We start from the raw sequence: 21926 nt of genomic DNA, 5'->3' as shown, positions 1-21926 counted from the left end.
CTAACAAATTGTGACTATCCTCAACTTGGACGCCAACCAAGTTGAGGTGGCGAACATAAATGGCTCTAAACTGGGCCATGAAGTCAAACTAAGCCTGTTTGACTGAAATAAATCTTGTTTAGGGGATGGAAATAGGTTTAGTGCCCCTGAAATTTCATCATAACCTAATATAAACAGTTGGTTTGGATCTAAAGTCTGCATTCAAATTCTATTTGTGGTCGGATCGAGATCTTCCATGATGTCAACCAGGCCTAATCTAGTACAACATAGAAAATGAATCAAATTTCTCTATATTAAAGTCGATGTAGCATCATAAGCTATATATATATATATATTACGTATAAATGTAGTAGGTATGTGCATATGTGCGCGTATGCATGGGTTTGTACATCTGCATATATGTATATACGTACATATGTATGTACGGTACTTGCAGTTTTACATGATTTCTATTTTTTTTTTCTTTGTGAGACATTAATCTGGCAATAAGATATATAAAAAGTTGGACATGCACAAGTTCACCTGAGAATAACCCCAATCCGAGGAATTTAACTCGCTACTGATAAAAACTTAAAACTACACGACCAACTCCATGTCTCCATTGGTAGATGCTTCCCATTTCACCTTCACAGATCCATCTTTAACAAATTAATACACCTTGCTCAGTTCAGCTTTTACAGAGAAATAAAGAGAAGATCAATAAATTAGAAACAAAAGTTTCTATCAAAGCAAAATAGCAAATATTAATTTTATTTTTGTTTTCATTAAAAATAAGAGAGAGGGAAAAAAAGAAGAAGAACAAACAACAAGCAAACACGACCACCACCAACTTATCGCATGGGACTGCAGCCATGGAGGCTTCCTTTCCACCTGCCCAAGACTATCCCAAATAGAGTTAATACACGTTTCCGGAGAAAACCCACTGCAATAAACAAAAATAGGGACTGATTTGATGAAATCCTCACCTCGAGTCCTTGATCGGATGACTGCGAATGCAAGAGCAAAGCAGCTGATATCAGGAAGTGATATGCACCAAAAGAAGACTAAGGCTTCAGAAAAAGCGCAGGCAAAAACTCTAGAGACGGTGATGACAGAAAGAGAAGAGAGCACAATCCCCCCAAGAGCGAACCCGCTTCTTTCGCCAATGTCAGGCTGTGCTCTCTCTCTTCTGTCATCTTCTTTCATCTAGGGTTCCACCCTTTTGCATCCTGTATTAGAAAGTTATACCACCATCAAAATATGGAAAATGACATGCATGCATCCATGTGGAATGCATGACACATATTGAATTAAGAGTTGACATCAAAGGCATTTAAAGTACATTCATTGAAGCAGCCATCAGGTTAATGCATAGAGACCATGAAACAAACCCATCCTATTCCCACACATCACCACAACCAAGGGAAAGATATCCACAGTCAAAGTTGTTTTGTTTTTTTTTTTTTATGGAAAAGTCAGGGTTAAGTGCAGGAATCCACGTATCTCTATTATATATATATTGTTCATGCTTATAATATGAACATGAATTTCATGTTATGCATGTGTATATTTATTTTTCTTTACATTAGTTTTCTATTCATCTAAACGTTTGATGTAAAACCATGTGCTCTTTATCAAAAAGAAAAAAAAAAAGAGGAAACTATATGCTTGTTATGTATGTATACATGCATGCATGGATGCTAATAAATATGAATGAAACTAATCTACTAGTGAAAACTTTTGTTTACCTTGTGAATGCTGCGGAAACTCCCCTGCGATTGTTGACTTCTTAAGGTTTAGACTAAAACCAACAAGTAACATACCATTACATCATAATCTTTAAAATTTCCAAACCAGAGAGGAGGAAATAGAGAATATTCCAGAAAATTAGTTTTGAAGACGATGCCATCATTCTGCTCACAAAAGGAAGTATGCAACCATTTTTCTATACTGAAACGTTCGATCATTCCATGTTCATATAGATTAATCATAATAGCTGCAAGTAAAAGATTAACAGAAAGAAATATTGTTTCGAAGTACCCAATCGTTTGCATGTACTGAAAGATCTTTCCATGTTTATACAGATTAACCTATGAGATGCTAGCTATATATATATATATATATAAACTAAAGAAAGAAACGTTTTAAAGTATGGAAAACTAATTAAAGACATGAAAGTGAAAACTGGTTGTTTTGAAGTGGTTAGAACCATTTTCTCAAAAAACAAAAACATTCTTATTTTGATTGTATGTATCAACAAGGAATTTAATAAAACTACATAAAATCAAACAATGATGTTTTGAACGAAAAACCTGAAAAACAAATAAACACCACCACCATACTATTCAAAATGAACAGAAAAGTAGAAAGAGAGGAAGAATAAGAAAGAACCAAAGAAACAGCCAAATAGACAAGCAAGTCACATGAACCATACAGAGAGAGAGAGAGATAGAGATGCTTATATAGACAATTTGATGAGAGGCTAGAACTGGTTTACAATTTAAAATGGCCATATAGGAGGCCCTTCTTATATAGACATTCTGATGAGAGGTGGTGACGGTTTACAGTCAGAAAATAACCGGCTAAAACCGGTCAAGTAGTGGTCCTGCCCAGGGTGCGAAAAGAATGCAACTGACTCGTTTTTGGTCGCAGGTGGGCAGTGGCAGCCGTGGGGGGAGAGAGAGAGAGAGAGACCATCCGGAATTGGTTACGGTTATGGGTTGGCAGCCTTTAAATGCGCTCCCGAAACGGCCTTTTTGGCCAGAGGGGGGGTTTAATTAGAAGGCAGGGAGGGGAAGGAGGCCATTAATGGTGGGCTAAAATTAGAGGTTGTGATGGTGACCGGCTGTCGCAGGTTGCCAGGTGGGGGACCCTGTTCGGACTCCACGAGGAAGCAGTCAGATGTTGCATCATGGGCCAACTTCCATGTAACAAAATTCGTGACCCTCACATTTGGATTGAGGTGGCCATTGGTTTTCTTTCTCCTTTTTCACAAGATTTTAATAACGACAGCATAATGGAAATAATGCCTCCTTATTTGTCTCTAGCTAAATTGGATTATCTAGGGTTAAGATAGATACTTAAAAAATAAAAGGTAATAAATAATCTTAGAATGATATTATTTTACAATTATCATGTAAATAGGAAAAAAAGTATCTTCATGAAATCTTATTTTGAAAAAATATATGACAGCATACACGTTTTTTATTTTTCTATGAATTAGCTAGATGCATATTCATATTTTGCGGATCATACCATCTTATTCTATTAACGATATCAACATGAATTGAGAATCCTAATTTTATTATTTTATGTTATCAATGACATTAGCGTTCAAATGAAAGTTTCCAAAACCTTTTTTCTTGGGGCTGGGGAGTGTGTGTGAAAGTGATGTAGGCTTGAATAATTTGGCAGCAATATTGAATGCCAAGTCATGCAAGATATCTATCATATTGGGCGATCATTTATGTTTACCAAAAAATTTAATGGTGGCCACCTTTTGTTTTCTTTTCTCTTATTTCAAAAGATTTCACTAAAAGACTTGCTATATAATCATTTGTGAAAGATTGTAATGGAAATAGTATTAGTTGTTACTTATCCAGTTCTGCTGTAGCTAAATTGGGTTTATCTAGGATTAAAATAAAGACTTATAATGACTATCAATAGGTAACATAATAATAAAAATAGTTAATAATAGCAGAACAATATCATCTAACAACTTTCATGGAAATAGGGAGAAAAGTATCTTCATTAAGTTTGATTTCTTACCAAAAATATTGCAACATAAAGATTTTTATTATTCCAAGAATTAGCTAGATATATTCATATTTTGTGGATAACACCATCTTATTCTGTCAGCAACATTGACATGAATTTATAATCTTAATTTTTATTTTCTAGGGGGCGTTTGGTATGGGGTGATTGTCCTAAGATTAAGGGTGATATGGGTGGAGGTGATGAGATCACTACGTTTGGTTGCACCACGGTGATCCTACGTGGTGGTGATCTTAAATCACCTCCACTCCTCAAATCACCCCCAACTCGGTGATGGGATATCCGTCCTTGAGGTCGGAAATCCAAGATCACCCCAGGGCAGTGATCCTAGGTTGAAAGTTAAAGATAAAAATACCCCTCAAGTTAGCAAAAAAATTGATATATCAATATACCATCAATATATTATGTCAATGTTATATATATTATTATGTTGATATTATATATTATATTAATGATATATATTATATTATAATATATTACTAATCATATTATTGTCCTATTATTATTGAAGGATAATTTTAAATTCTAATATACATATATTATTATATTTTATATTTATATAATGAAAATATTTAATATATTACTATATTACTCCTATTTACCTTATTTTTCTAATCAAAATAATTATTAGTATTACAAAAATCTATTATAAGTATAAATAAAAATATTAATTCTATAATGAAAAATAACATATTTTTATAAGATTAATAATTTATCAGAGTAATAAATATATTTTTATAGAATATACCAATAATTAATATATTGATAAATATATTAATATTTTATTATAATACATTTTATATGATTAATAAATATATGATAAGGGCTACTAAAAGTAGAATATGTGACAAAATTATGGAGCTATTACGGAAATTAGTATATTGACTTACATTTTTAATTCATGAGAATTAAAAATACTTAAAAAATCCATCTAAGATATATCAAGGGTATTTGTGATATTACGTAGTCAGTAATCTTGGATCCCCGTATCATACCAAACAAGTACTCATGGATATCCAGAAATTTTTAATCACTGGACCATGACCTACTAAACACATTGATCTTAGATCACCGGGGATCAAATCACCCCAGTATTCAAATCACCGGGGATCTTAGATCATTGTGGTGATCCTGTTGGGGTTACCAAACGCCCCCCTAATGTCATCAATGGCGTTATGGTACAATAAGTGAAATTTTCCAAAAGTTTTTTTTTTTTGGCGGGGGGTTGGGGGGGGGGTGTGAAAGCGATATAGGCTTGAATAGTTTGGCAGCAATGTTGAACATGAAGTGTGAAGATCACTATCAATGTTTGTCTCAAGATTAAATGATGATGGCCATTCATTTTCTTTTTTCTTTTTTTGCAAGATTTCAATAACAAACTGGCTCCATAATCATTATTTTCTATTGAAATGAAAATAGTACCCGATACTTATCCATATCTACTCTAGCTATATTAGGTTTATCTAATATTAAATAAAGACACAATGACTATTAATAGCTATTGTTATAAAAAATAATTGATAATAACATCACAGTATTATTTTACAATTCTCATGGAAGTAGGGAGAAAAGTATCTTAATGAAGTTTGATTTTGAAAGATATATAATAGGATAAACCAAATTTCTTACCCAAAATTTGGCAGCATAAACATTTTTATAATTATTCCATGAATTAGCAAGATACATAATATCCTTGTTCCATTAGCAATGTTGACATGCACTAAGAATCTTAATTTAATTTTTAAATGTTATCAGTGGCATTAGGGTTGAAATAAAATTTTCTAAAAGTTTCTTCTGTGGGGTTGTGAATGTGATGTAGGCTTGTCTAGTTTGGCAATAATGTTGAATACGAAGTACGAAGATCACTATCAGGACTTTGGGTACCTCTTCAATATGATAATTTATATTTATCCAAAATTCAACTCACACACTAATCCAGACTTATGGCAAAATGAATGGTCTCACTAGTTGTCACGCCCCAGATCAGGCCTGTGACACAGCCGTGCTACCGCCAGCTACTGCCCACAGTAACACAAAGCCTCATTAATAATTCATATAGAAGTAACATTTCATTTATAGAGTATTTTTCTAAAATAGAACCGTACAGAGATCTAAATTTGCACATCCAAAATAGATTTTTCAAACTAAAAATCTTGGGGCTCTTTGCTCCTAGCAACACTATATATTTGGAAAAAAAAACAACAGAGATTATATGAGCTATGCGGCTCAGTAAGTAATCATGTACTATCTTATTGGATCAAGTATAATAATTCATATGCCAATGCATCATTTAAAAAAGATAACAATTATAGCAAAATACAGTATTTCATAGATGATATACTCAAAACGGTCATAAAGCAATGTATGTCCAATCACGCGAGTTCATAAATATAGCTATGCATCATAAAACTTTACCATTATTCCATACTTTAAAATCCGTGCTCTCAGATGGTAGTGCAACTATGGCCGCTCTTATTTCCACGGCAAGGCCTTTACCAACTATTATTGTCCGTTGGTGGGGTCATATGCCGAGCTATTATTACCCACTGGCGGGGGTCGTATGCCAAGTTATTATTATCCACTGGCAGAGGTCATATACCGAGCTACTGTTACCTGCTGGCGGAGGTCATACATAGCAATATGAGAGTTCATAAATCATATCATGCTTTTTATAAATCTTACTTCATAAGTATATTGAAAGATGAATAATGATATTGTAATATGTAAATTCCATGATCATGCTGCAAACTTCATTTTTCATGCAATCTATCATAATCATAATTCATACCCAATCACATATTTATGAAGGAATGTTGTTTAATCAAATTATGAATCACATGCAATCGTGACGGTAACCCATTAATTCGCCCAGTCACATCACAGGTAACCCTGCCACTCCCTCTATAAAAAGAGGAGCTTCTCTCTCTAAAAGGGAGCTTCTTCCTCCCAAGGGAGGGCTTCGGACTTTTACATACAGTCCATCTCCTTCTCCAAAATTAAGCCCCCCTCTGACTTAAGCATCGAAGGGCCGGCGCCGGAAACCCCGGCCACCGGCTTTTTGCAGGTCCCCCAGAGGATACAGCCCGCCGACGTACCGCCACCCACCATCCCCGCACCGGAGCTCCTCCTCCTCGGTCCACAGTCGCCCCCGGGTCCAATTTTCAGCAACAGTTGGCGCTAGAGAAAGGGACCGAGTTGCGGCCATGAAACTAAGGAGCAGAGGAGTCTTTAATGCCTCTCGGCATCATGCTCCAAGTTCCGGATGCTCAGTCCAGAATTCACCACCAAGACCTTCGATAGATCAAGTTGCACAAGTCCAACCCGAGCAGTTCGACGCGCTGATGCGGCAAGTCCAAGCGCTAGCCATTGCAGTCCAAAGCCTGCAACAAGTGGAGGCCCCTCCTGTGCCGCCTCCACGGGTTCACCTCAAGTGGAGGAAGAAACTTTCACCCGAGCCATCTCAAATCAGGCACGGCTCCCGCTGCAACGATGTGGGACGTGGGGGGAACCAGTAGCCCGAGTCTCACGCCAACAAGTTGGAGGGGAAGAAAAATAAAAGCTGAGGTTTAGAGGAGGAGAATTATGGAGCTTTAAAATGGGACTATAAGCCTCTGTGGCAAAAGGACGACGCCCGCGACGTTGCTCTCCTTCAAAGCGTCGCCATCACCGAAGCCCCCGCCGAGCTCAGAAAGCCGCCGAGCACAGAAGGCCGCCGAGCACAGAAGGCCGTCGAGCACAGAAGGCTGCCGAGCACAGAAGGCCGAGCTCAGAAGGCTGCCCAACTCAGAAGGCTGCCGAGCTTAGAAGCCCGAGCTCAGAAGCCCGAGCGCAGAGCACCTCCCCTAGAAAATCAAGCCAAAGAAAGCTGGTACTAAGCCAAGTCCTGAGGGACTTCGAAGTTTGGAAGCCATCAAAATGTCTCCAAAAGGTACAGGATGCCACTTTGGCTTTAAATAATTTTAATATTTTACCTATCTCTAAGTCGGAGAATGCAAAAGACGACCTACGGGTATCTCTATCTCCAACGTCGCCCCACTCCAGGTGGGAACGCACGATCGAATTGGGTTTTTACAAAGGAAGGCCTCAAGCCAACTCATTTGAAACGGACAAGGCTATCTCCAGTCTCCATCTCCATCAAAGACCCTGACCAAACTCGAGATGCCCCATTGTTCGGCAGTGAGCCTAAGCTCCCTCGACCTCGGAAAGCGTCACCAGGTCGACAGCGAGCCCAAGCTCCCTCGACCTCGTGCTCAATCCCCCGACTAAGGTCGGGATGCCCTGCTGAGTCGACAGCGAGCCCAAGCTCCCTCGACCTCGAGAAGCGTCACCAGGTCGACAGCGAGCCCAAGCTCCTTCGACCTCATGCTCGATCCCCCGACTAAGGTCGGGATGCCCCGCTGAGTCGACAGCGAGCCCAAGCCCCCTAGACCTCGGAAAGACATTCGACGACCTTCGATGACATTCGACGCCCTTCGACGACATTCGACGACACTTCGACGACATTTTCGATGACATTCAACGTCATTCGACGTCTCCTACGACAACACGCCCCGATTTGAGTGTGGGCACCCTGCTGAGTCGACCACAAGCCAAAGAAGGCCGCTGAGTCGACCTGAAGCACTTAACTCCAACTGTATAAGAGGTACACCCTACTTGGCACGTACATCTCCATAGATATTTGGCTATATTATAGGATGATCGACAACTAGACTACTTCCTTCGCCCGAGCCAAAAAGTAGCTCGAACTCGGAAGTCGGGGGGTAGTGTTGGGGAAAAAAATGGACCACCCCACAAATACAATTGAAGTACCCAAATCGGACAGCAAGCCGAGCTCATGCAAGCCGAGCCGAGCTCAGAAGACCGAGCCGAGCTCATGCAGGCCGAGCCGAGCTCATGCAAGTCGAGCTCAGAAGGCCGAGCTGAGCTCATGCAGGCCGAGCCGAGCTTAGAAGACCGAGCCGAGCTCATGCAGGCCAAGCCGAGCTCATGCAGACCGAGCTCATGAGAGCCGAGCTTAGAAGACCGAGCCGAGCTCATGCAAGCCGAGCTCAGAAGGCCGAGCCGAGCTCATGCAGACCGAGCTCATGCAGACCGAGCTCAGAAGACTGAGCTCATGCGGGCCGAGCTCATATAGGCCGAGCTCAGATGGCCGAGCACAGAAGGCTGCCGAGCACAGAAGGCCGAGCACAGATGGCCGAGCTGACCTCAAAAGGTCGACCTCATCGTCCACATACTGCGGCCATGCCCTGCAGCAGCCTCATCGTACTATGCTTTACTTGCAAGCCATGCTACGACATATCAATCAGGGATCATACCCTGCTACGACTGTCAACGCCTCACCATTTCCAAGAATGGACTGCACTGCGCGCCACAAGCAAGCTCTGGCTGCGCGCCATCTCCTCCCACGATGGGAACGAGCCATCCATGGCAACTCATTACTTCACACGCCCACGTCCAATCGTGACGGTAACCCATTAATTCGCTCAGTCACATCACAGGTAACCCTGCCACTCCCCCTATAAAAAGGGGAGCTTCTCCCTCCAAAAGGGAGCTTCTTCCTCCTAAGTGAGAGCTTCGGACTTCTACATACAGTCCATCTCCTTCTCCAAAATTAAGCCCCCCTCTGACTTAAGCATCGGAGGGCCGGCGCCAGAAACCCCGGCCACCGGCTTTTTGCAGGTCCCCCGGAGGACACAGCCCGCCGACATACCGCCACCCGCTATTTCCGCACCGGAGCTTCTCCTCCTCGGTCCGCGGTCGCCCCCGCGTCCAATTTCCATCAACAATATGCTTGATCCTACTTTTGTGAAATACATCATAACAAGAATAAATTTTTTTATTTCATACTTACGATTAAATAGTGATTTAAAAATCAATAAGATTGTGCCAGGATTACTTACCTCGATTCGCTCCCAGAACCTTAATCTCGGCCAACAATGCTCTGTATCTATCAAATGATTAAAAATGAATTATCCACTGTTCTTTGACCCAAAACTACTTATCATGTAAAGAGAGGGGGTACACCCTAAAAATAACTTCTCTCTTCTAATTCTATTTCAACATCTATATTGTTTATCTATTATCTTAATTCTCTATCTACTTATTCACTATTTATTTAGGTATTTTCTTTTTCTTTTCTTTTCTATTTTTTTTTCTTTTTCCTCTCTTCTTCTCTCCAGAACTCTCTCGAATCTTCTCCTTCATTTCTTCTTCCGCGAAGGGAGGAGGGCGAGCTCGGGAGGGGCCAGGCCATGGCCAGCGGGACTCATGGCCGAGCCCACGGCTCCCTTGGTCGTGCCTGCGGCCGATGCCTGTGGCACTCTCCTCCCTAGCTTTGAGGGAGTAGCTGCGACCAACCCCTGCTCCGGCACTTCCGTTGTTGGTTCAAAGGAAATCCCTGAGGAAGGAGGAGAATGGTGAGAAGGTTCTACAAATAGGAGAATTTCGGGGGCGGTGGTAACCGCTTTAGCTGCTGGGCATTTGTCCTCCCTTCCGCCTGGCAGCTGGACCCCCTCCCTCCTCTCCGAAGTAGGAGGTGGTGTGGCCTCCAGATAGGCTGCCGACCTTGGTCCAGGTCGGCCCATCTGGCAACCCAGGCCCAGTAGTCACATTCTTCCCTTTTTTAAAAAAAATTCGTCCTCGAAATTTACATACTTAAGTTTTCAAAAAGCTGTGGATGCCTCGCACACATTTTCTCTTCAAGTTCCTATGTGGCCTCTATCTCTGAGTGGTTGCTCCACTGTACTTTCACATAGGGAATGGTGCAACGTCTCAAAATATGTTCCTTACGATCCATGATACGTAGAGAAAACTCTTCATAAGTCAAATCTCTATCTATTTGTAGTGGCTTATACTGCACCACATGACTGGGATCTGATATGTATTTCCACAGAAGAAAAATATGGAAGATGTTATGTACACTGGACAACTCTAGTGGCAAGGTCAATCGGTAAGCAACCTCTCCTACCTTAGTCAGAATCTCAAAGGGGCCAATGTAGCAAGAATTTAGCTTACAATGTCTTCCAAATCTCATGACATCTTTCGAGGGTACAATGCTCACCAGTACCCCATGTAGGCGCACAATCTCATCAACGCACCTCCGTGCCAACCCTAAAGAGTAAAAAGTGAGCGAACTTTGTGAGGCGATCAACAATCACCCATGCTGCATCATTTTTCTTTGTTGTCCTTGGAAGCCCAGTAACAAAATCCATAGTAATATGCTTCCATTTTTATTTTGGTATCTCTAGTGGCTCCAGCAAACCGGCAAGCCTTTGATGTTCGGCTTTCACCTGTTGATTTACCAAGCACTGAGCTACAAATTCAGCTATCTTCCTTTTCATGCCATTCCACCAAAAATGCTTCCTTAAATCTCTATACATTTTAGTGTTACCAAAATAAATAAATAACCGGGACTGGTGAGCTTCCTCCAAAATCTCTCTCTTCAAGTCAACATCTTTTGGTACACACAGTCTACTGCCAAATCATAGAGTACCATTTAGGTAAATCCTGAGTTTGGGTCGCAACCCTCTTTCTGCATCTTCTTTAAGCTGACATAAGTGGGCATCAGTCTGTTGGATAGTCTTGATTCTCTCAAGCAATATCGGTTGCACCATTAGACTAGCCAGCATTCCCCCAGCACTTGTAGCAGTCACCTCAATCTGCATCATATTGAGATCTTTTACAATTTGCTTTTGAGTGGTGAGTAGCGCTGTGGTGCCTACCGTTGACTTTCTACTGAGAACATCAGCCACCACATTAGCCTTTCTCAAATGATATTTTATGCTTAAGTCATAATCTTTCGGCAGCTCTAGCCATCTCCTCTACCTTATATTAAGCTCCTTTTGTGTAAATATGTATTTTAAGCTTTTATGATCAGTAAAGACTTTACATGGCTCTCCATATAGATAGTGCCACCAAATCTTTAGAGCAAAGACTATCTCTGCCAATTCTAAATCATCTGTTGGATAGTTCTGCTCATAGGGATGTCTAAAGGAATATGCCACTACTTTATCATTTTGCATCAATACACAACCCAACTCTTTTTTGGAGGCATCACTGTAAATGGTGAAACTCCCAGAACTAAATGGTAGGGTGAGAATAATAGCAGATACTAGTCTCCGCTTCAACTCTTGAAAACTCTGCTCACATTACTAACTCCATTCATACTTTGCTCGTTTCTGAGTCAAACGAGTCAAAGGAGTGGCTATCTAGGAAAATCCTTCCACAAATCTCTGGTAATATCCAGCCAAACCCAAGAAGCTTCTGATCTCAGTTACATTAGCAGGGCGAGGCCAGTTGACCACTGCTTCAATCTTCTTTGGGTCTACTGAAATTCCATTCATGGAGATCACATGCCCAAAGAATGCAATGCTATCTAGCCATAATTTACATTTGCTCAGCTTGACATATAACTTCTTCTCCCATAAAGTTTGTAGCACTAACCTCAAATGATTTTCATGCTCTTTCTTGCTCTTGGAATAGACTAGTACAATGAGTACAATGACAAACTGATCCAGAAACTGCTTGAAGACTCTATTCATCAGGTCCATGAAGGCAGCTAGAGCACTGGTTAGTCCGAAAGGCATAACCAAAAATTCATAATGATCATACCTGGTCCAAAATGCTGTCTTGGGCACATCTTTAGCTTGGATTTTAATTGATGATAACTAGACCACAAATCTATCTTTGAGAAGACTTGTGCACCTTGCAGCTGGTCAAACAGATCATCAATTCGTGGCAAGGAATACTTATTCTTCATAGTTACCTTGTAGCTCCCTATAGTCAATACACAGCCTCATGCTCCCATTCTTCTTTTTCACAAACAAGAAGGAGCTCCCCATGGAAAGACACTAGGCCAAATGAATTTCTTCTCTAAAAGCTCTTGTAATTGGACCTTCAATTCTTTCAGTTCAGTAGGGGCCATCCGGTAAAGAGGCTAGGAGATTGGTCCAACTTCCGGCACGAGATCAATCTTGAAATCAATCTCCCGATCTGGAGATAGCCCGGGTAGTTCATCAGGGAAAACATTTGGATATTCTTCCACAACAGGAATATCTTCCAACCTTGTTTCTATTTGATTATCTACCACATAGGCTAAATAGGCCTGACACCCCTTTCTTAATGCCTTACTTGCACACATAGCAGAAATAAATTGTAAAGTGGACTTACTTTGTAAGGGTGTGTCGCCTTGATAAAATACTACTCTCTTTTTGAAACAGTCTATATGAGCATGATACTTGGATAGCCAATTCATCCTCAAAATGATGTCAAAATCTTGCATATCTAGTTGTATTAAGTCTGTCTCTAACTCTCTTTCTCCTATCTGAATTATGCAATTCTTGAATATAATGTCAGCAACTATCATTTTCTGAAGGAGTGTAGAACATATAGCGGCTCTTCTAATTTCTCAAGTATGTAGTGTAAAGATCTAGATAATTTGGCATATACAAAAGAATACGTAGAGCCATAATCAAATAGTATAGATGCATCAACTAAGTTGATGGAAATAGTACCTATCACAACACTATCGCTAGCACTAACATCCTCTAAGCATGGGGATCACCAGTCTAACCTTGACATCTTCAAAAAATTATAGTGCAACAAACATTTCTTCCATTTCTCGAATTCAAGTCTCGGCAGCTAAGTGATCAGCTCCACCATCAAACATAGGAGGATTCAGCCTCTGAAACCTCTCATAGTAGGAGTCTGTAGACAGTGCAGGTGGGGAAGTTGCTTGCATCTACTGTTGCTGCGAGAGAAACTGAGCTACTACCTAGCAAACACCAGTAATGTTTGCCTAAGTGGTTGTAGAGGTAGGAGCTTGCTCAACCGGCCCACTGGTAGCTCCTTTCGCGGTAGCTCTTGCCCTTCTCTTTTTAGCCACTATTTTGGCTAAAGTCTTCTGCTCCTTGGAGCTCATTTTTGCCTAAAAAATGTTGCTATTAGTCAAAGAAAATAGCTAAGATTTTATTTAATTAATTAATTAATTAAATTAAATTATTTATTTATATTCTTATTAAACAACTAGTTAAACCAAATCTAACTATCCCTCTTACTAACCCCATGATCAAACCTATTGCTCTGATACCACTCACTGTCACGCCCTAGATCAGGCTCATGACACGGCCGTGCTACTGCAAGCTACTGCCCACAGTAACACAAAGCCTCGTTAATAATTCATATAAAAGTAACATTTCATTCATAGAGTATTTTTCCAAAATAGAACATTTTAGAGCTCTAAATTTGTACATCCAAAATAAATTTTCCAACCCAAAAATCTTCGGGCTCTCTCCTCCTAGCAACCCTATATATCTGAAAAAAACAATAGGGATCATATGAGCTATGTGGCTCAGTAAGTAACCGTGTACTATCTTATTGGATCAAACATAATAATTCATATGCCAATGCATCATTTAAAGAAGATAATAATTATAACAAAATAAAACATTTCATAGATGATATACTCAAAACAGTCATAAAGCAATGTATATCTAATCACGCGAGTTCATAAATATGGCTATGCATCATAAAACTTTGCCATTATTTCATACTTTGAAATCCATACTCTCAGATGGTAGTGCAACTATGGTCACTCTTATTCCCATAGCAAGGCCTTTACCAACTATTATTATCCGTTGGCGGGGTCATATGCTGAGATACTATTATCCGCTGGTGGAGGTCGTATGCCAAGTTACTATTACCCACTAGCGGGGTTTACATGCCGAGCTACTGTTATCTGCTGGCAGGGGTCATACAGAGCAATCTGAGGGTTCTTAAATCATATCATGCTTTTCATAAATCTTATTTCATAAGTAGATTGAAAGATAAATAATGAAATTGTAATGGGTAAAATCCATGATCATGCTGAAAACTTTATTTTTTATGCAATCTATCATAATCATCACATATTCATGAAGGAATGCAATTTAATCAAATTCATTAATCACATGCAATCATATGCTTGATTCTACTTTTGTGAAAATAAATCATAACAATTATATATTTCTTTATTTCATACTTACAATTAAATAGTGATTTGAAAATTAATAAGATTGTGCTAGGGTTACTTACCTCGGTTCGCTCTCAAAATCCTAATCTTAGCTAACGAATGCTTCGTACCTATCAAATGATTAAAAGTAAATTATCCACTATTCTTTGACCCAAAACTATTTATTATGTAGAGAGAGGGGGTACGCCCTGAAAATGACTTCTCTCTCTCCTATTTCTATTTCAACATCTATAATATTTATCTATTATCTTAATTCTCTATCTACTTATTAACTATTTATTTATGTATTTTTTTTTCTTTTCTTTTCTTTTTTTCTTTTTTTTTTCTTTTCTTTTTCTTCTCTTCTTCTTCTCTCTAGAACTTTCTCCCGAATCTTCTCCTCTCTTTCTTCTTCCGCGAAGAGAGGAGGGCAAGCTCGGGAGGGGCCAGGCCACGACCGGCAGCACCTGCAGCCAATGCCCGCGGCCGGGCCTACAGCTTGTGCCTGCAGTCGAACCGAGGCCGACAGCTCCCGCGACTTCCGTGGCTGCTCCCCACGACGCCAGCGACACTCGTGGCCGCACACTGGTGAGTCCCCTCTTCCCTCTCTTCTTATTTCTTTCTTTCTTCCCTTCTTCTTTTCTTTTTGTCTCCCTTCTTTTCTTCACCGAGGCCCTCTGCACCACCAAAGAGAAAGAAGGGGATGGGACTTCGGCCCAACTACAGCACCCGGTCGAGAGCCGTGGAGTCCCTCCTCTATTTTATTTTGGAAACAGGGAAGAAGAAAGCAGGGAAAAAATAACTTGATCAGGGGGCTGACTTAGCTCCGGGGAGTAGCTGCGACCACTCTTGCTCCGGCACCTCCGTTGCTAGTTTAAAGAATCCCTGAGGAAGAAGGAGGAGAACGGTGAGAGGGTCCTACAAATAGAAGAATTTTAGGGGAGGTGGTAATCGCTTTAGCGGCTTGGCATTTGTCCTCCCTTCCGCCTGGCAGCTGGACCCCCTCCCTCCTCTCCGAAGCAGGCGATGGTGGCCTCTAGATGGGCTGCCGACCTCGGCCCAGGTCGGCCCATCTGGCGGCCCAGGCCCAGTAGTCACACTAGTCGTAATTGACATGCAATAGTACATGAACTTAGGGGTTATTGTGTCTAATGCAGGCACTTAACATAGAATGTAATATATCACTCAAACATTCGTACATAGATGCCATGTTGGTCTATTGCAGAAGTGGGAAAACATGGCACATCACATCAAGTTTTGTATCTAAGTGCAAAGGTTTGCCACTGGATTAATGGAGCCATCATTGCAAATCCTAACCAAAGCCATTCAAGAAGTGATATGTGGCGAATATTATGAAGTTGCACATTTGGCAAGAAACATGACTGCAAGTTTTCTCACTCGTTAAGTTATTGTTAGTGGAGCATGGCCTATCAATTTTAATGCGAAAGAATGAGCACACATTGGGCACATCAATAAGCCCATCCATCACAAATTAATCACATAGGAAACACTACCATCAACTTGGTCAAACACCATGATGAACAAGATCACCTCACTCAGTATAACAGCTACGTACATAGCGCAAAGGCACAAAAGAACCTCCCAATACATCAATAACAAAAATTATATTTATTCTTATTTAAGTCCAAATGCCTCTTATTATGTTAGCTTACAACCATTCTCAAGACTGGAGGTCTGTCTTGCTTTCACAAACCCATGGATGTATTTGGATGGTCCCCCATGCAATGATAGTCTAATCTGATGTGAGTTTTATTCATCCCTTTTTGTCTTTCCTTGGCATGCCTCTTATGCATGCATCTAGCTAGTATGTTTTGCTTCTACTAGAAATCATGAAAGTCCTCTGCATTGAAACGTTGAACCTAAAAAACTTGTTTGTTGGTTCATCAGTGGACCTTGTGTGGGAAGGCCTAACCCAGCATACCAACTACTCATATACATCTAACATGATAGATTACGTGCGCATGGGATCGACAATTTTTTAAAAATGATTGGATGCCATTAATTGAGAAAATTGAATTAAGTATTTATTAAATTAATTTAATTTTATAATATCTTACATTTATCTAACAATAATTTTACTTTTTCATCATTGGTAACTCCAAGAATTGATGGAGTTTAGCCTTATTTTATCTGAAAGAGTAACATTTTGATTGTTAATAGTTATGTTTGGTAACTTCCGTTATATGGAGAGTGGTTTTTATGGAAAAGATTGAAATGCATTCTTAGTTATCAACCTTATAGACTTTAGTTTTGCTTTCTTGGGCAAATGGTGGTAAAGAATTTTCTTAGTGAAAGAGTATTGATCAGAATCATATTATTTTAGGATCTTAATACCAAAAAAGGAGATCACTTTACAAGTAATTATATGACCCTCAACGCTGGTGGCAAAAGAAGCACTATGTAATAGCTAATTGGTAAACCCTTATCTCATTTGTATATAATGAGCATTATTTGCCATTCTAGACCCAAGTATTTAATCTTGCCCTCATCTATTCAAGCAAACTTCCTCTGGTGATGGTAGGTTCATATTCTCCATGATCCCTGGTTCTCAGCTCTTCCTCTTATTTGGATTCTCAAAACATCGACTTTGGTAGCTTGGAGAATATGAGAGTTATGAATCTCTTCTCAGATGCTGAAAGGAAATGAAATTATGTTACTCTAATAGTTGGTGAGGGTTGGATTGGAAGAATCCTCTCCATGGCAATCCTCGCATCATAGTATCCGGATAGGTTAGGTTGGGAAGGCTCTATTTGCTCCAAAGTTAAATCTAAAGACTTGCACAAGCTGCTATGGCCAACTCCTTTGGTGGTCAAAGATATTGCTTGTGTTTGGAAACTTAGGATTCATCCAAGAGTTGCCCTTCTACTTTAGAAAGTGGCTCGGAATCTCTTTCCATGTCAATAAATGCTATATCACAGAGGGATGTGTATCCCCCATCATTACCATTGTTTTCTAAGGATTGATGAGAATGTCAGCCATGGGTGCATGGCAGGTCGCCTCAAACCTTGGCACCACTTTCTAGGGTATCTAAAGGATGAGTTGCAAAGCAGTAAGGCGATCAGTAAGATGATTGTTATTTATTTTATCATCTACCCTATTTGGTTGTTTAGGAATAGTTGCATTTCTGAAGGTGTGGATCAGGTCTCCTTGATACGCTCATGAAAGCTCGATCGCACACCTCTAAATTCATTCATACTAATGATGGTCGGTGGTCCTTGGTAGCTAGGGAAAACTAGGCCTCCAAGGTATTCTATTTCACTTGAAAGCCTCCACTCCCTGGCTTCCTTGATCAATTTCGATGGCAACGTACAAGATAGTGGTGCAGGGTTCATCATTGGGGGCAGCTCAGAAAGTCATTTCTATGATATTACAGTTTCACTAGCATAGTTGAAAGGAGCTTAGAAAAACTTCGTCTATGCAGTCACAATCCTTAAATTCCAACATTGTATTGGAGGGGGGATTCCAACACTGTTATCCATTGGATGTCTGGGCCATCAGTCCTCCACGATGACTCACATGCACTTGAGAAAATTGATTTCTATGTTGGGATCATTCAAAGCAACTCATGTCTGCAGGGAGGCATTCAGTGTAGCGCCAACAATTCGTGCTGCTTCAAATGTTGCAAATCATACAGCATCAGTGATTTGGGATTCGACCCCCATCTATATATTCCTCCTTATTCGCATGATTTGTTGTACTCAGACACTAGCAGTTGTATTTGTATAAGGGCCATGTAGTCATGCCACCTTACCCCCTCCCCCCAACCCCACAACACCTCCCCCCCCCCCCCACCAAAAAAAAAAAGGAAACAAAAGAAGAAATATTGACATGTACATAGACCTTTTATGTATAATCGATGAGGATTGTCTTTTGATAATTTGTTCGAGGATCGACCAAGTTGAAATTGATTCAAAGGGAAGAGGCAAACGATAAGTTTCCTAAATAAATTGTGCAAGAGGTATAGTTCTACGAAATCCGTACGTCACCAAAATTTGCCTAACGAAGTTGATCTGTTGGGTTCTCAGCTTGGATATGTACAGGTCTATCCTAACTGTACGTGCGTTTAGGTTAGCTTTGGTGTTGTTCATTTCGTGATATCCCTGCGCGGCTCCGATTTGTCTCAATTCTTCGGTGTCACACTGTGTCGAACTGCATATGTTGGCATTCTTACTCTTTCATAGCCAGTCCTTATAACCTCTATGCACTGCTTCCATTTTCTCTCCTCCTCAGGTCCGACATGAACTGGTTACGAGGTCTCCAGCTTTGCTCCTTGTTCTCGGGTTCCCTTTGGATCGTCCTGCATGTATGAGCACCATATATAGCCAGGCATACCTATCCTTTGAGAAGAAGGCTATGCCGCGGCATTGCTCAATAACAACCTAGGGGTTAAAGAAACGAGTGGGGTCGCCAGACCTGGACCTGAAATCCAACATACCGGCCATAAAAGAACACATACGTACCCAACCCAAATCCAACCGGAACTCAACAACATTGACCACAAAATCTATTCACAAAGACCATATTACCCTGCTCTGACCTGTTCAACGCCACTAAACCACCTAGAAGGGTCAAGCATGTTCTACCGCACTCATCGTATCAACTGCCACCACTCTCACGTACACCCCACTCCTCCTCTACCACTCCCTTTTAGCCTCATCCAACGGAGGAAACAATACAGCCAAATTAACTGCCCCTACTACCTCCTTTTAAAACAGTCCACTTCTTCCTTCCCACAACCATTCTTCTTATCATAAACTCACAAGCCATACTGAAGCACATAGTTTCTTCTTCTCCTCTTGCTGATTCCAACAATGGCTGCTGCTGCTACTACTAGTAGTAGTTTCAACTTCATCTTCTTCCTCTCAACTTCTCTGCTGCTCCTCTCCACAATATCCGCTCATGAGTTCCGTGTCGGAGGACCGAGGGGATGGGCGATGCCCAACGGTAACGAGTCAGAGACCTACAACCACTGGGCCACGAGAAACCGGTTCCATGTCGGAGATTCCTTGTGTAAGCTGTTTGGCTTGAATAAATAGAAAATACTGCTAGATTTTGAGATAGTAGTTCATTTTAATGACGTAGGGATTACTAGCTATAGCATTTAGAAATATAAACATATTTCCAATGATGCTAAGCGACGCTAGAAAGAGTTCATTCATTGGAACACTTGCACTCATCATGGCTTCTCTTTAACATTCTAGATTTCAAGTACGAGAATGACTCGGTGCTGGTGGTGGACCACGGACACTACAACCACTGCAACACTTCAGAGCCACTCTACAAGTTTGATGATGGCAACACCACCTTCCGGTTCGACCGCTATGGATTCTTCTACTTCATCAGTGGGGAGCCTGGCCGCTGCGAGGCCGGGGAGAGGATGATCGTGCGTGTCATGGTGCACCCAGAAGTCATCAGCCCGGGCCCGGGGCTTGCACCATCTCCCCAGCCGGGTGGCGACCAGGGCACAAGCTCCAGCCCGAGCTCGGGCTCAGGTTCGGGCTCGGGCTCGGGGTCCGGCCAGCAGGGATCACCTTCGGGGTCCAATGCCTCATTCAAGACTGCTGCTGAATCTTCTGCGATCATGGCTGCCCTTGGGGTTGCCTCAGTTGTTTTGCTGTTTGCTTAGAGATATTCAGCTGTTTATTTGCTTGTTAGGGACTTTCAGAGACTTTAGATGGCTTTGTTTATGATTTGGACGGTTTAGTCATGTGTTTTGGTTTCATGGTATTGTTCTTAGTTTGGATTTGTTATTTGTTATGGGATTTCTAGTGCAATTTGGTACTTGGCTACCGTTTTAGAAACTGGATTGGGACATATATTGACCATTCTAGCTTGGCCTGTGATGGAATAATGCAGTTGACCTATGTGGTTTGTTATTAGTGTAGTGTTTTTAACCTTTTAGGTGCTTAGTTTTTTTCATGTGGACTTAAGATAGTTTGCTTGCATAATAAAACACCTAATTATGGATATTCCTCAAGCATTCAAATGTCCTCACAAAAAATAGAGATGCCATTGGCGAATTGGAGGATCAAATGCCTTGGCCACTATGAAACCAAAAGATTTCTCCACTACTATTGGACTATTAAATGCCTACCTTATGGCGTCTTAGGGAATTGTTTATGATCTAAAAGAAACAATGCAGGTACTTGTCACTATCTTCTTGTAATTTCCAACTACGAATGATGTGTCTGCCTTCACTCAAATTCCCCAGCTATGATACCCGATCTCTCCATGATTCAAAAAGTATCGCATCCTTGCAAATTCCTTAACTATTACCAGAGATAACCATAAAACACAACCTAACCAGCAAAATCAGAATGAAAGCTGAAGGAGAGGAGATTTTTCAGTATTCTAAAAGGGCCCCTGCAAAGGTGGAAGTGTGGCTGTGGCTATGCATGAATCTTACTCCTTTCTAATTACCTCGTTTCCTCAGCCAATTCGGTTCGGGTAATCACTCCCGCAGGTCACCTTCTTGGCTCCCAGGGATTTTGATCTCCGTGAGTTAGTGGCACTTTGAGTTTTTTTTTTTTGGTAAAGATGGTATTTCATATAGTTCTAACGTGAGTACATCCAACAATATCAGAAAAAAGTAAAGAGTACATAGTAGAAGGTATCTCTCCTACAGATGTCCAAATGATTTCCCCAGAATACCGGGCAACAAATGAAGCACTTTGAGTTCCTTTTCTCTCATTCGTTTGAAGGAAACATCATGGGCCTGATTTATCTGGCTTTCGTTCCATCAGATTGCTTTGCTTTCAAAATGGTGAAGTCTATTGAGTGTTGAAGAGTAACATCAAAATTTTCATCAAAAAAAAAAAAAAAAAAAACTTGTTCAAAATTCAACTTTTAGAGGCGATGCATGCTAAGGGGAGATTAGTCCCAACTGAAATATCATACTGAGAATAATCAGTATAATTTTGGTAACTTGCGCTTCATTTTCACTTGGTTGCCATTCGTTTATTAATGGCATTGCTTTTTAATGGTGAGATGATGTGTATTGATGGTAAAAAAAAAGGGTTGTCTACAACTAAAATTGTAGGAAATTCCTCCACAACTACGATATATAGAAGATTTTATTATGGAAGATGAAAATTTCAATAAGATCATATCATTTCATTGAAAGCCAGCTACCTAGCATCGAAATCTACCGTACAACCTGCTTGCA

At 40.6% G+C, this 21926-nt stretch overlaps 1 protein-coding gene and 1 long non-coding RNA gene across 3 annotated transcripts; one reads left to right on the top strand and one right to left on the bottom strand.

Annotated features, from left to right (window-relative positions):
- Positions 1-468: 468 nt before the first annotated feature.
- On the bottom strand, positions 469-2459 carry LOC113463614. 2 transcript variants are annotated; one of them, XR_005506864.1, is made up of 3 exons: positions 1728-2459; positions 966-1208; positions 469-880 (listed from the first exon to the last, which is right to left on the bottom strand). It is a non-coding gene; the product is annotated as an uncharacterized LOC113463614 (long non-coding RNA). The 2 variants fall into 2 exon arrangements; XR_003388212.2 differs by having other exon boundaries at positions 966-2459.
- A 17113-nt stretch (positions 2460-19572) lies between these two features.
- Positions 19573-20518, top strand: LOC103720697 (early nodulin-like protein 1). Its single transcript, XM_008810530.2, has 2 exons — positions 19573-19771; positions 19963-20518. The coding sequence occupies exons 1-2, from the start codon at positions 19573-19575 to the stop codon at positions 20385-20387; spliced, it is 624 nt and encodes a 207-aa protein (XP_008808752.1). The 3' UTR covers positions 20388-20518.
- The last annotated feature ends 1408 nt before the right edge of the window (positions 20519-21926 follow it).

This window comes from Phoenix dactylifera, chromosome 1, assembly GCF_009389715.1.
Source record: "Phoenix dactylifera cultivar Barhee BC4 chromosome 1, palm_55x_up_171113_PBpolish2nd_filt_p, whole genome shotgun sequence".
Lineage (NCBI taxonomy): Eukaryota > Viridiplantae > Streptophyta > Magnoliopsida > Arecales > Arecaceae > Phoenix > Phoenix dactylifera.
Note: the sequence above shows the minus strand (reverse complement) of the source record. Positions and strands in the feature narration are given on the sequence as shown.